The 13,974-nt window shown below is 39.0% G+C and overlaps 1 protein-coding gene across 3 annotated transcripts in view; it reads right to left on the bottom strand.

Annotated features, from left to right (window-relative positions):
* Window positions 1–13,154, bottom strand: part of TENM3 (teneurin transmembrane protein 3) — a 327,557-nt gene extending 314,403 nt beyond the window's left edge. For all 3 annotated transcript variants that reach the window (XM_061992048.1, XM_061992049.1, XM_061992050.1), the window contains exon 1: window positions 12,923–13,154. In XM_061992048.1, the coding sequence (XP_061848032.1) occupies window positions 12,923–13,154 (232 nt within the window). The remainder of the gene's footprint in view (window positions 1–12,922) is intronic.
* Between the last annotated feature and the right edge of the window lie 820 nt (window positions 13,155–13,974).

Raw genomic sequence — 13,974 nt, 5'->3', positions numbered from 1 at the left:
ATATGGGAAAAACACTTACTTCCTTTTGTATTCATGTTTAGACACTATATAGTGGATGCGTTTTTGCTATTTGAAGCTAGATATTGCTATTTGAGACTGGATCCATCCCACAGAGAAGTCTGCTACCTCCCTGGGGTCCGCGTTAGAAATGTTGCCAGGAATCTCCCTGGTCTGGTGCAGCCAGCTGACTACTACCAGCTGTTGGTAATGCAGGTTGGTACTGACGAGGTTACAGAGAAAGTTCAAAAGCTATTTAAAAAGCCTTCAGTACAGCAACCACAAGTTGGTGTTCAGTATCTTGTGTGGTAGGAACACAATACCAAGCAGAATCACAACCCAGGACTTCAGCAGGGTCAACTTTGGTAGGAAAACAAGAAAGGGAGCCAGGAGACCTGCATGGTTAAACAGAGAACTGTTGGGCAAACTCAAGTGAAAGAAGAGAGTCTATAGATCATGGAAGGAAGGGATGGCCATGTGGGATGAATATAAGACTGTCATCAAAGGATATAAGGAGACAACTAGGAAAGCTAAAGCCTCATTGGAGTTATACCTTGCAAAGGAGGTCAAGGACAACACAAAGGGCTTCTTCAAATGCATTGCAAACAAAACTAACATTAGAGGTAATGCAGGCCCACTGTTGAATGAGATGGGTGCCCTGGTGACAGAGGACACAGAGAAGGTGGAGTCAATAAAACTGAGAAAGCGTGGGCTGGATGATCAGGTAGTGAGGTGGATTATTAACTGGTTGAAGGAAAGAAGGTAGAGCGTTGTGACCAGAGGGAAAGGGTCTAGTTGGAGACCTGTATCTTTTGGAGTCCCTCAGGGATTGGTACTGGGAACAGTACTGTTCAATCTATTCATTTATGACTCCTACAAGGGAACAGAGGGCACTGGCAGCAAGTTGCTGATGATACTAAACTGGCAGGACTGGCTGACACACTAGAAGGCTATGATACCATTCAATGAGACCTGGACCAGCTGGAGGGTTGGGAGGGGAGAAATCTAATGAAATGCAACATGGGCAAATATAGTCTTGCACCTGGGAAAGAATAACCCCATGTACCAGTACAGGTTGGAGAATGAAGCCTTAGAGAGTAGTGTAGGGGAAAGGTACCAGGCGGTCTTGGTGGACAGAAGGATGAGCATGAGCCAGCCTTGTGGCCTTGTGGCCAAGAAGGCCAATGGCATCCTGGGGTGTATTAGAAGGTCTGTGGGCCGGAGGTCGAGAGAGGTTCTCCTCCTGCTCTACTCTGCCCTCGTGAGACCACAGCTGGACTATTGTATCCAGTTCTGGGCCTCTCAGTTCAAGTAGGACAGGGAGCTGCTGGAAAGAGTTCAGCACAGGGTCACCAATATGATGGAGTGAAACATCTCCCTTATGATGAAAGGCTGAGGGAGCTGGGGCTCTTCAGCTTGCAGAAGAGGAGACTGAGGGGTGAGTGATCTCAGTAATGTTTACAAATACATAAAGGGCAGGTGTCAGGAGGATGGAGCCAGGCTCTTCTCAATGATGGCCAGTGATAGGACAACAGTCAATACATATAAGCTGGAACATAAGAGGTTCCAAAGAAATACAAGGAAGAATTTCTTCACTGTGAGGGTGACGGATCCCTGGAGCAGGCTGCCCAACGGGGTTGTGGAGTCTCCTTTTCTGGGGACATTCAAAGCCCACTTGTATTAGTTACTCTGTAACGTGGTCCTTCTCTGTCAGGGAAGTTGAACTAGATGATCTTTTGAGGTGCCTTCCAACCCTTAAGATTCTGTGATTCTGTGTGATTCTTACCTGGAGCTTGTTCTTAATACCTCTGAACGCGTTCTGTAGAGTGGAAGCCTGACAACAGTTGCACCTCATCAAATGCTTCATTATTTCTGTACAATCCAGAGCTCAAGACTACTGCCCTGATTCAACAATACCTTGCCTACTTGTACAGCTCATGACAGGTATGAAGGAATAGCTCTGTTAAGTGCAAACTGGCTGGCCCATTTGCTTTACTAATTCCTGAATGTCATGGGTTTGTGAGAAACTGCTTTTTGGTTGGAAACAGAGGGATAGAGCTGCAGCGCTGGTCCCAGTAAGTAGTTCTTGAAACATTCCCTTTCTCTGAAGTGAACCCAGCTCCAGCTTGGCCAGGGCAATCTGGTGCCTCTACCATCACTATTTAAAAGAAATCTGAGCTGCAAGAGGAGGTGGAGGAGTGGTACAAGATGGAGATGACCATGCAGACCCGACAGTCAGAGAAGGAGGAAGGAAGGAGGAGCGCTGGACCGGAGACCCCTCTACAACCTGTGGCGAGAATGCAGCTGTGCACCTGTAACCCATGGAGAGCAATGGCAGGGCTCAGAGCCACCAGCAGCTCTGGGTGAGTGTGCCCGGACAGGCAAGAGACTGTGGGAGGAGTCAGCCATGGTGCAGGCCGTGCTGGAGAGCCTGGGGGCTGCAGAAAAGACTGACTGAAACCCTCATTCCCTGCCCCCACTAAGCAGTTCAGCAGGGGAAGAGGTAAAGACACTGGGATCAGGGCTGTGAGCCTGGGAAGAGAAGAGGGGTGGGAAAAGGTGGTCTTAAAGGGATGATTGTGCTTTTCATCACTGTAGCACTCTGTGTAATTTTCTGTTTATTATGGATTTTTATTTTTTATGGTTTTGGTTGTTGTTGGTGGATTAAATTAATTTCTGTTTTCTTACCCAAGTTGAAACTGGGGGTTGAACTACATGATCTCTAAAGGTCACTTCCAACCCCTACCATTCTGTAATTCTGCAATAGTCCTGTTTTTCCTGGGACCATAATTGGCAATTGAGTCCTCCCTCTCCTTAGGGTGTTCCAAAGCCGCTTGGTACTTACGGCTGATGGTGGTCCTTTGTTTCTAGATGGACCTAAACCAGGACAATGAAAAATACAGAATTCAATTGTGTGCTAATCTACATTATATACTTTCAAGTGTCAATTCTAGCTGATTTCTTAAGAAAATATATGTAACTTCTTCAATAAAATACTTTTTCCATTTACGGGGGCAAATACAGTGTGGCATGCTTACAAAGGTCCTTTGTAAGGCAAGGTCACAGAAATGGAAGTAAATGTACAGTAGAATAACAAATTTGCTGGAAATGAAAGGCAAAATATTTTGAAAAAGAAAATAGCAAAACAGATGCTTTGCAAAAGTATGATAAGAGATGTACAAATCCTGTCTTGAGAAGTACAGAATGTTAGGTGGGTAGAACACAAGTACACAAAAAAAAAAAAGTAATAGATATAATACCATCCATTCTGTCACACAAACTTCACAATACATTTACTAAAAGGAGTGTTCAAAGCTGAACTTGCAGAGTTCTGTTTGCTAGGAAAGCAAGAAATTGCAGTGGAGATTGACAAGCAATGAGCTTTGTCTATAACAACATTTTTTCTTTCTGATTTGCTGTAGTATTATTTTACTGCTTCAGCCTGTTTTACTCATTTGGTTGGGGGTTTTTTCGTTTTTTTTTTTTTTTTTTTTTTTTGTGAAAGTGATCTCTGAAATTTAAACCGTCCTAATCCACTTTATCATGTTTTCCTCCTGGTTTTAATTCCTATGTTTTTCTCTTCACTCATCACAACCTTCTTCCTTGTTGACTCTTAATCTCTCTGTCATGACCTTTCTACTCTATTCACTTTTCCATCTTAACTTCCTTTTCTTGTCATTATCTGATTTAGAATAGAGTTGTAAGATTCATATGAAAGCCAGTTGCTTCTCCAATATATCCAGTAAACTACCTAATAAGAAACAACATTAAATTCTATCAAATCTTACAAACTATGCATATAACTTTCAAGTGCTTGTTATTCTGAGTGAACATCAACTGCACGGTTCTCACATTCCTTATAGGCTTTCAAAGTGTATAGGGAGGAGTTAGTCATGGTCTCAGTGACTTCTGAAAGAGTTAGTGCCAGATACCGTGAGTTTTCTGAGTGCGCTTACTGTGTCAGTCTTTGTAGAAGAGCCTTATGTGAGACTCAAAACCTTAGTCAATTAGAAAAAAAAAATCACCCCACAATTATTTTTAATGGGAAGTAAAGTATTTCAAACCTAATATTTAAACCAGCCATGCATTTTATTATCATTAAACCATATAATAACTACATTGAATGACATGCTAGCCTGGGAAAGTTTTTATTTTAACAACTAGAGCAGAATCAATGTGAATAGAACACATCTTCCTTTTTCTAAATTATGGTTCAGACATGCAGATTCTTCTGTGCAGCATGGGAGACTCATTATTTTTTCCGTGTTAGACTTGAGGTTGGCAAGGGATTGTCAGTACTAATCCACAGACATAAGCACACTTCTTAATCCAGTGTAAGGATAAAGGACATCATCAAGTCCTTCTGAAGTTACCACAGAGTAAGATTAAAGTCAGCAGCTGAAGATAATTTCACAATTCCACAATTCCAAGCTTCAAGCTACAGCATCAGCAATCACCTTCCAATAAATGAATGAATAATTTAAACATTCTGGTTCCAAATTTGGAGATTTTATATAAAAATCTGGTTTTATGACTGTGATTACATAATACACACACTAAATCAAGAGAAATTAACAGAGCTGTACAGAGAATGGGTTGCAAGAAAAAAAAAAGGATGCTGTGAATTTAAAAAAGAAATAAAACTCCCTGAGTAATAAGGAACACAAAGTCTTGATCACGACCAAAATGACATTTTAGGCCTCTATCTCAATCTTTAGATCCCGGGACCAAATCATCAAAATCCCAGCATCCATTTATTACAAAATACGAATACAGCCTAAATTTGATAGATGTGAAGAAAATATGACCCAAGGGTAAGCAATGTAGAGATGATGGATATCCAGTCTGCAAAGAGCCTAACCACAGACCTGACAGGTATGAACTGCCACATTAAGGTTAGTGCGATGCTAATGACATGATAAACGGCTTGAAATGGGGAAAGAAGGTGAGGAGGAAAGAGGCAGTAGCATGAAGAGAAGTACACAAAATAGAGCTCAGGCTCACCACTATTCCTCTCCATAGGGCGGAAAGAAAACTCTATCACTATTTCTGAAAGGCATATCTGCCACCAGAAGTGAGTGGACAGACCCACATATGTCTCACAGCATGGTAGAAAACTTAGTTCAATAGGGTCTGAACTGGTATAAAGAAAACCACCCAATAGAGCTCTTCAATGTAGCTCACATATTTCTATTTGTAACATTTCATAAACAAGTATCCCACATGCATGGAAATCAGCTCTGCAATGTGTGGACAGAATGAAGTGCTCAAATCATCGCTGTAGGTAAGTGCAAGAAATGACAGAGAGTACAAACCCGAAGATTTCTGCAGAAATGAAAGCCTCTTACTCTGTCTCATACTTCTGGTCACATCCCCTCCAAAAGGGTTTCCATTCTACAAAGCCCCATAATAAATGTAGTGTAGCATGGTCTTAATTTGGAATTTCTAGAAAAGTGACCATTATGCTGAAGACAAGAAAGGATTTATGACATTTATGGCACTGCAAAGCAAAAAAGTAGAAACACTTGTAGAAATAGAAAACTTGTTCCCTTGTCTCTTCCATTCCCTCTTTTGGCTTTAATAAGCTCAGTAACACTGAGTACTCACTCTCAAGCCAGCAAATTGTGTTTTACAAACTAATTTCAGAAAGTATCACAGAACTTTCTGAGGAATTATTCCTATTTTACATCTCTGCTTTGCTGTCTGCATTTATTTGCCAGTGATGGAATAAGCAATCACTCATAGCTTGGCCTACAGCCCTGACTCTCAGGCCTAAGCACTAAATCAGTAGATGGGACAGTCAGAAGTCTTTAGCCTCTTTCATTCCTTCCTTCACTCAATCTCTAACTGCATGTTCTTCCAGCTTTATTCCCTCCATAGACGGTAATACGTTGAAGTCACCTTTCATACCCATGCATGTGATCTATTTATTTCCAAGTCCCCAGTTTATTTTTTATTATGAACAGGAGCAGCACAAATGTCTCAGTAAACAAGCTACACAATGACGTAAGAGCAATTACAGACCCTCCATAGTATCCTCCTTTCCATGAGGAAAGTCCTTGTGAAGGCTCCTTGCTCACCTTATAAATCCTTAATCATTATGATCAAGCACTTATTCTCTTATTTCACAACTGGACTAGTCAAAGAAAAGTCAAGTTTTTACCAAAGCTGAGCAGAAATGCGTACTAAAGCAATCTACTGTCAATAACCAAGGTTGATTTTTCCTTAGAGAATGACAATTGCCCTTTGTCTCCAGACCATGACCCACAAGGGGCCAATTTCAACTAGGTGAATACCTTAGAGCAAGTATGCGTATCACTGAGCGTGAGCTAAATATACTCCTAATCAAATAAAAGTGAAATGCTTTTCTTAATACTACTTTGTAGCTAATAGAATAACTTTAAAAGTCAACAGATCCTTATCACCTGGAACCTGAAAACCAATTAAATTCTTATTGTTGCTTTAAGAATTAACTAGTTTAGCAATGAAAGATGATAATATTACTTAGCACTTAGAGTGCTTTTCATCTTCAAAGTATTTTGCAAACATAAACTAATTAATCTTCCCAACACGTCTGTGAGATGGTGTTATTATTCCTGTATTAGAAGGAGAAAAGCCCACACCTCTGGCAGAAGGTTATATGCTTAGCTCAAGGCCAAAAATTATCCAGAACATAATAACACTGTATGCTGCTTACAGAAGTTACCTACTCAAATCAGGCAGATACTGCAGGTGGCCATGTTTTAGTCTAGCAAAAACCTATCCTTCATGATGACAATCAGGACAGATCTTGCACTGCAGCCAGTAACATAAAGCACTTAGTCTAATACATGCCTCAGATTTTGAGAGACAGCACTCACCATGTCACTGAATGGTGATTAATTTGCTCATCAGGAGATCACAAAGTCACTTATAAATGATTTCATAGCTTCTTGTAAATAATCTGCCAAGCAGACTGTTTCAGTTCTATTGAGAATCACTTGCCTTCTCAATAGTAAAAATCAGCTCATCAATAAGGCATAAGTAGTGAAAGGTCACAAATGGTCTCAAATACCTTTCCTTCCACTGCTTGACACGGGTAAATTTGAAGTACTCAAGCTTTAGGTTTAAAAACATGACCATTCAAATCCTTTAATCCTACAGTTGACATTTATGGTGACTAAAAGTATTAAACATTTTGCTATCCAAATAACTCATTTTGAGCAGCTAGTTTTTAAAAGCAATAGACTTTGGGACATATCACATTAGGATAGAAGTTGCAATCAATGTTTCAGATTTGTGAAGTCTTAAAAAGGTATCCCTGACAGTGTTTAATATCTTAAATAATAAAATAAAATTGTCAAAGCATATATTTCAGGTCCCTCTTTTGCTGAATGGTAAGATTTTTTTAGCACCTAAATCTAATTGTCACAGGAGTGGCAGTTGAACAACAGCTACACTGTAACATCCGGTACCTGGCTTTGCTTTTTAGCAATCTGGTATCAGTGATCCAGAATATTGTGAAGGAAAGAAATTATTTTTCTTTGCTTGTTTGTAAGGTTCATCCTGTCTTTTTGCAGCTACAAGGAGTTATTAGGGCTTGTAATCTAATTTAGGCACTTAAGTATTCCAGAAAAGTAAAGATACAAACCCATGCATTCAACTACTATCTCCTGCAAAACTTAAAGGGGTAGTATGAAAAGAAATTGATATTGAGGCTTGGTTGACAATGAATTGTTCTGATTGATGAAGATATTCTAATTGCCAGCTATAAAGACCAAATAACTTCACCTGGAGACAAAACCATAGTTGACTTAAGCTTTCAAAAAGCAAAAATTTAACAAAATCTATACTACCTCATTGGATCTTCTATTAGCAAAAGGTATTGTGCAGCTCAGCTTTTCAGTTCACACAGTTCGCAAACAGTGCTGTCACTACTGTGTATAAAAACAGGAGCACTCGCAAATCTGCAGTGCAGCCTGTCACATGTGCTTGTGGGTCAGCCTCCTGCTCCTGTGCAGAAACTCGATTGACATGATATTCTCTGACGTGGATCACTATACTGTCCTGCAACAACAAAACTCTTTGAAACGGAACAATGACTAAGAGGTATCGCATATTCCTCTCTTCCCTTTGCCGTGTATCTGAGGGTAAATAAAATACATTTTTTGCCTTACTGTATTTTTCTTACTAATTTAATGAAATTTTTTTTCAGTTCTTCTGAGTCTCATTTGATTCATCATCTCCTTCAAATTATTTTCATAATCATATTATTAGTTATAATAGTAATTATTATTATATTATTGCAATAATTCCAATTATCTTTTCAAGATGCAAATTTTAAAATATATTCTACATTTCCGCAATTCCCTCCCACTCCATAGTCATGTCACACTTTCAGATATTTTTGCATAGCAGTCTCCTATGTACTAGATACGACTTCACACGGTAGTTTCATTTTGTAAACACAGGAATTTCTGTTTTACAGAGAAATTAAACTTTATACAGTCAGCTTTAATCCTGAATTCAGCCAGATACTTGGGCGTATACCAAAATATAAGCATTTAGGTTGCTGAATTCAAATGGGGAAGTTGTCTGTTTAAAACAGGCTGCTCATTATAGCTGGATATTCAAGGTGTAAGAAAACCGGTGTCGTCTTCCTCCCCAGTACACAAATAGCAAACATATCATTGTATCATCACACCTTGAAAAGTAAATAGCCTTTCACGGTGCTTCATCTGTTGTCAACGATGGCATTAGGCATCTTCTCAAACATGTAGTACAAGATTATCTATCTTAAAAATACATGTAAAGAAAAAAGCTCATTGTTTCATGGCTGGGTGCTGAGTTTAATTATTCACATGTTTACCAGTAAATTTGAATCTTATGTAGGAATCAACAACAAAGTGAAAATAAATAAATGAGAAGTTCTAAAAATAGTAGGCTAAATAATCCTCATCAAAGGAGTTTAAAAACAAAACCAGTTTTGTAACAGATGAAGGGGTTTGAGAAGAAGGGAAGGAGATTTAAATAAGTCTTATCTCTTGTTGATATTAACTGAAAGCAACCTAGACAAAGTTACAATTTCCTAAACAAGCATACCTACTTTTCCAGTCTTGTCAACTGGGATTCAAAATTAACAAGGTAATCCCAGTTATATAATAATGTTGTGTTCAAATATTTTACTATCTGTTTTAAATCACACAGAATCTTAAGGGTTGGAAGGCACTTCTAAAGATCCTCTAGTCCAACCTAGCTGACAGAACAGGACCACCTAGAGTCGTGCACACAGGAATTCAGCCAGGTGGGCTTTGAATGTCTCCAGAGAAGGAGACTCCACAACCCATCTGAGCGGCCTGTATCAGTGCTCTGTCATCCTCACAGTGAAGACGTTTTTCCTTGTGTTTCTTTGGAACCTCTTATGTTCCAGCTTTTACCTGATGACTCTTGTCCCATCATTGGACATCATGGAGAAGAGCCGGGCTCCATCCTCCTGATCTTGACATATTTGTGCCCTTCACATATTTATAAACACTACTGAGATCACCCCTCAGTCTCCTCTTCTGCAAGCTGAAGAGCCCCAGCTCCCTCAGCCTTTCATCATAAGGGAGATGCTTCACTTCATCATATTGGTGACCTTGTGCCGAACTCTTTCCAGCAGCTCCCTGTCCTACTTGAACTAAGGGGTCCAGAACTGGATACAATATTCCAGCTGTGGTCTCATGAGGGCAGAGTAGAGGGGGAGGAGAACCTCTCTTGCCCTACTGTCCACAGCCCTTCTAATACACCCCAGGATGCCATCGGCCTTCTTGGCCATGAGGCAACATTGCTAGGTCGTTGTCATTCTGCTGTTCAACATGACTCCCAGGTCCCTTTCCCCTACACTGCTCTCTAAGGCTTCATTCCCCAAACCGTACTGGTACATGGGGTTATTCTTTCCCTGATGTAAGACTCTACACTTGCCCTTGTTGCATTTCATTAGATTTCTTCCCACCCAACCCTCCAGCCTGTCCAGGTCTCGTTGAATGGCAGCACAGCCTTCTAGTGTGTCAGCCAGTCCCGCCAGTTTAGTATCATCAGCAAACTTGCTGCCAGTGCCCTCTGTTCCCTTGTAGGAGTCATAAATGAATAGATTGAACTGATTGATAGTACTGTTCCCAGTACCAATCCCTGAGGGACTCCAAAAGATACAGGTCTCCAACTAGACCCTGCCCCATTGATCACAATTTACTGTCAAATGCTTTACTGAAATCAAATGTTGTTTTTAGATTCACAATGACAAACATCTGCATTTTTAGGCTCTTGATTCTGTTTCCAAAAATAAATCTCAAGCAACAGAAATTCAGCAGATGAGGACTGGAACCAACAATTAGAGAATCTCCTCTTTACAGTACCTGGGATAAAGCTACCACTGAACAGGGCACCTACTTCCCTTTCTGAATTCCTACCATGGGATTTTGGAAAGCAGGGGCCACAAAGATGTGTGCTGGGACAATTCAGGAAGAAGAGGTGAGAAAATTTTGATTCATTAGCAGACAGGTTTGAAGGGCTTTATCCCTACATATCACCTATAAACCACACAGACTTTGAAAAATTGTGCCACTTTTAAGACTTAAGGAATTTATGTAACTTCTCTAGTGGCCTTCCAGTGGACATTGGAAATTTGATATTTTTCAGTCTGGGAAAAAAATGAAATATTGACCATGATTAATTTTAAAAATTAAATTCCAATTAAAAGTATTTATTAAAGCTTGCCCTTTTTTTTGCTTATAGATTTATTTTCTGTTGATTTAGCAGGCTAGAATGTAATTAGGCTGTCAACAACGCCACATATCTGCACTATTTCTAAATAAAGGAGAAAGAAATAAATACAGGGAAGAGTTTATTATATTATTTAAACATCTTTGGAATGACCTTGAACACCTTTTCCACAAAATGCTTCCAACGCCAAAAGCAGCAAATTCTCTCAAAGATGAATCAAAGTAATACTCTATCTAAGACTGCAAAACAAGTCCTAAAAAACCTGACCCTATCAAACCTGCAGGTAGTCCCCAAAGGTACTAAACCAGCATGCATTAGAGGAAGTCAATAAGCTATACAAAAAGAATTGAAAGGACCATGAGGAAAATCAAAGATACAGATGACAGTGCTGAGACTACCGAAAGGTGAAGACAAGACTACACATCCCAGACTGCCATTTTAGGCCAATAGATGTGTAATTTGTTGCATATTGGGCAATAAGTATTGAGTACATTTTATGTGCTTCACTAAAGACAATGAAGAAGATAAAAAACCTAAGCCCTAGTGGACCACCATGTGTGATATGCCAGAATACTTAACTTCTTCCATTTCGTTAATGCTATTTAAAAAGACTAGTACTCTATCCAAGCGATAGTTTATTAATTCGTTAAATAAATGGTGCCTATTTTGATAGAATTTTGTCAGTAGTACTAATAAAATCACTACAGTACAGGTCCTAGAAAAGTTCCTCTTATTTTACCTCATTAAAGTAATGAGATCAAGGCATATAATGACTTAAAAACTAGAAAGTAGTGAGAATCTGAAGTTTCAACATATCACAGAAATAAAAAATGCACAGCAGAAGGCAGGCACATGACAGTAGCAGCAAGTCTCAGCGACAGGAGCCTAAGAGAAATATTTTCATTTCCCCTGCAAACATTCGTAGGCAAAAAAGTCAATACCATCTGTCCAGCTCTAATTCTAATGTAAAGTTACTCTACTTTGAACAAAGAAAAAACACCAATGGGGAAAATATTTTTTAAACATTTCTAAAATTAAAACTAAGGATTTCCTCACAAGGAGAAAGCTTTCTTTACTCCTAAATCTATTCTTGTTTCCTCATAGAAGAGAAGATAGCTTTATGCAGAAGAGAGGCGTAGGTTCACACAGTTCTTGGCCTAGCTTTATCCTTTTAGATAGCTGGGCTACAATCCTCCACACATCTCGTAACCTTTTTTTTTTTTTTTCTCTCCTTCTGTTAATTAATTTAGTTGTGGAAATGTAGAAATGTCAATTCCAGAGACTACAGTTTTGAATCCAAAAATGATGTATAAATGCTTAACGCTAACTGAAGCCAAGTGCAATTTTCCAGAATCTACGAGGTTCCAAAGGGACCTCTTGAGATTACCTTGTCCTAACCTTCTGCTCAGGTATGGTCAGCTACATCAAGTTGTCCAGGACAACATTCAGTCAGGTCTTAGGTATCTCCATAGATGTCTCTCCAGTCCTTTACTCAGAAATTCAATAGTAAGATCTAGCAACCTGTTAGCACCTGGTTAAATACCATAGATATGTACTAATAAAAAAAAATATCTCCCAACAAACTTATCTACACATAGATATCCCCCAACAAATCTCAATGCATTAACTGTGAATTAATTTACCTTACTGTCACCACTCTGTTACTGCCCTTGTGAGCTAGGAGATAAAGACACTGAGCTAATACAGTATTTGTATGCTCATCCACATAGACTGTTTCCCCAAATCTGTTCATATGGTTTGGCCTTTTTGGAACAGTTGCATTTGTTTATTTTTATTAATTTTTAAGCTATGTTCACTTTAGGTATATTGGAGTGGCAAACTTTTGGGCAATCTGTTAATGAGTTTAGTTTGTGCTGAGGGCCTAGTTTTTATACTGTAAGGCCTGAATACTTCATATTTGAATCTGCAATGTTATCACTGATCCATTGCCCAACATGGGCAGTTATATATATGATATATGATGCAATATATGATGCACAGGAAACTTATTTCAAAGATGGTACACAATACTTCCCCATCTTTGTAAAACAAAGTGTACTTTGTGTGTAGAGTACTACTAAGCCTGACAAAGCTGGTATAATAACATTCTCTTCCTGCAGCAAGAATCCTTTGTTATTTGGTACTAAATTAATTATATAGTCTTGAGTTAAAACATCTTGCCTACCTTGTCTGGTATACTCATCTGCTTCTCTGTGGACCAAGTCTTTTACCCGGTTTCCATACAGCAACCTAGAGGAATCATGATCAAAAGCTTTCAAGGTTTCACTGGAGCTGTAAGACTTCTGTGTAGGCACTCTGCACTCCTCATTTTCTGCAGAAGAATTTGTATAGCGCCGTTCCTTGTCCCGTCTGCTCTTTGTCAGGGAGCAATACGGCCTACGTTCCTTCACATCCATACTTCATTCCTTTACTGCGCACATCAGTCCAGCTTATTTGGAAGTCTTCTCTACATTCAGCTTACAATTCACCTATAACAAAATTAGAAAGACAACTGCTTATCTGTTACAACATTCTCTAACTGCTGTGATTGCTTCCTAACTGTCTTGGAAGAGAAAGAAAGATCTGATCAACAATGGGTGAGATGCACTTTTGTAACTTGCAAGGCTTCTCAGTGTTTCATGCATGAGCTACTCTGACAAAAATTGTGAACGATGACACAATACTACTCAATTTTATACAACAAATTAGAAGATCAAAAGTGGACTGAGAACTGGATGGAAAAAACCACAGCTTTTCAGGCTTAAGAATGTGTTACTCAACCAAAATCTGTAGTAAGTTGTTTTTTTGTTTTTTTGTTTTTTTTTTCTGAAAAGGATGAATGCTTTCATGACAAGTCTAACTTCTTTCTGTTTGCCAGAAACTTCTGGTTTCAACATTTGTTTTTTATATACAGACTTCTACAACTGTTTGTCATCAATTCTATTTTAAGAAAACTGTTCTCATCAAGAACATACATAATTTCACAGCAAGCTACGAAAGCATTACAGGTGATATGCAGGAAGACTTTTCCAGGGTAAAATATTCTATATAACTTGTGCTAGAATGCAAGTAACCATTTGATTTGTAAATGACAGTTAAAAATACGTTTTCCCTCCCTCAAATTTAAGGAATATTACAGTAAGAGTCTTATTTCTGTCACTATTTATTTTTCTTTACCATTTCATTCCACCTAGTTTTCAAAACAAGGCATCTCAGTTTTCTCTCTTGGGTCCTGCA

This window comes from Colius striatus, chromosome 3 (genome assembly GCF_028858725.1).
Source record: "Colius striatus isolate bColStr4 chromosome 3, bColStr4.1.hap1, whole genome shotgun sequence".
NCBI classification, from domain to species: domain Eukaryota; kingdom Metazoa; phylum Chordata; class Aves; order Coliiformes; family Coliidae; genus Colius; species Colius striatus.
Note: the sequence above shows the minus strand (reverse complement) of the source record. Positions and strands in the feature narration are given on the sequence as shown.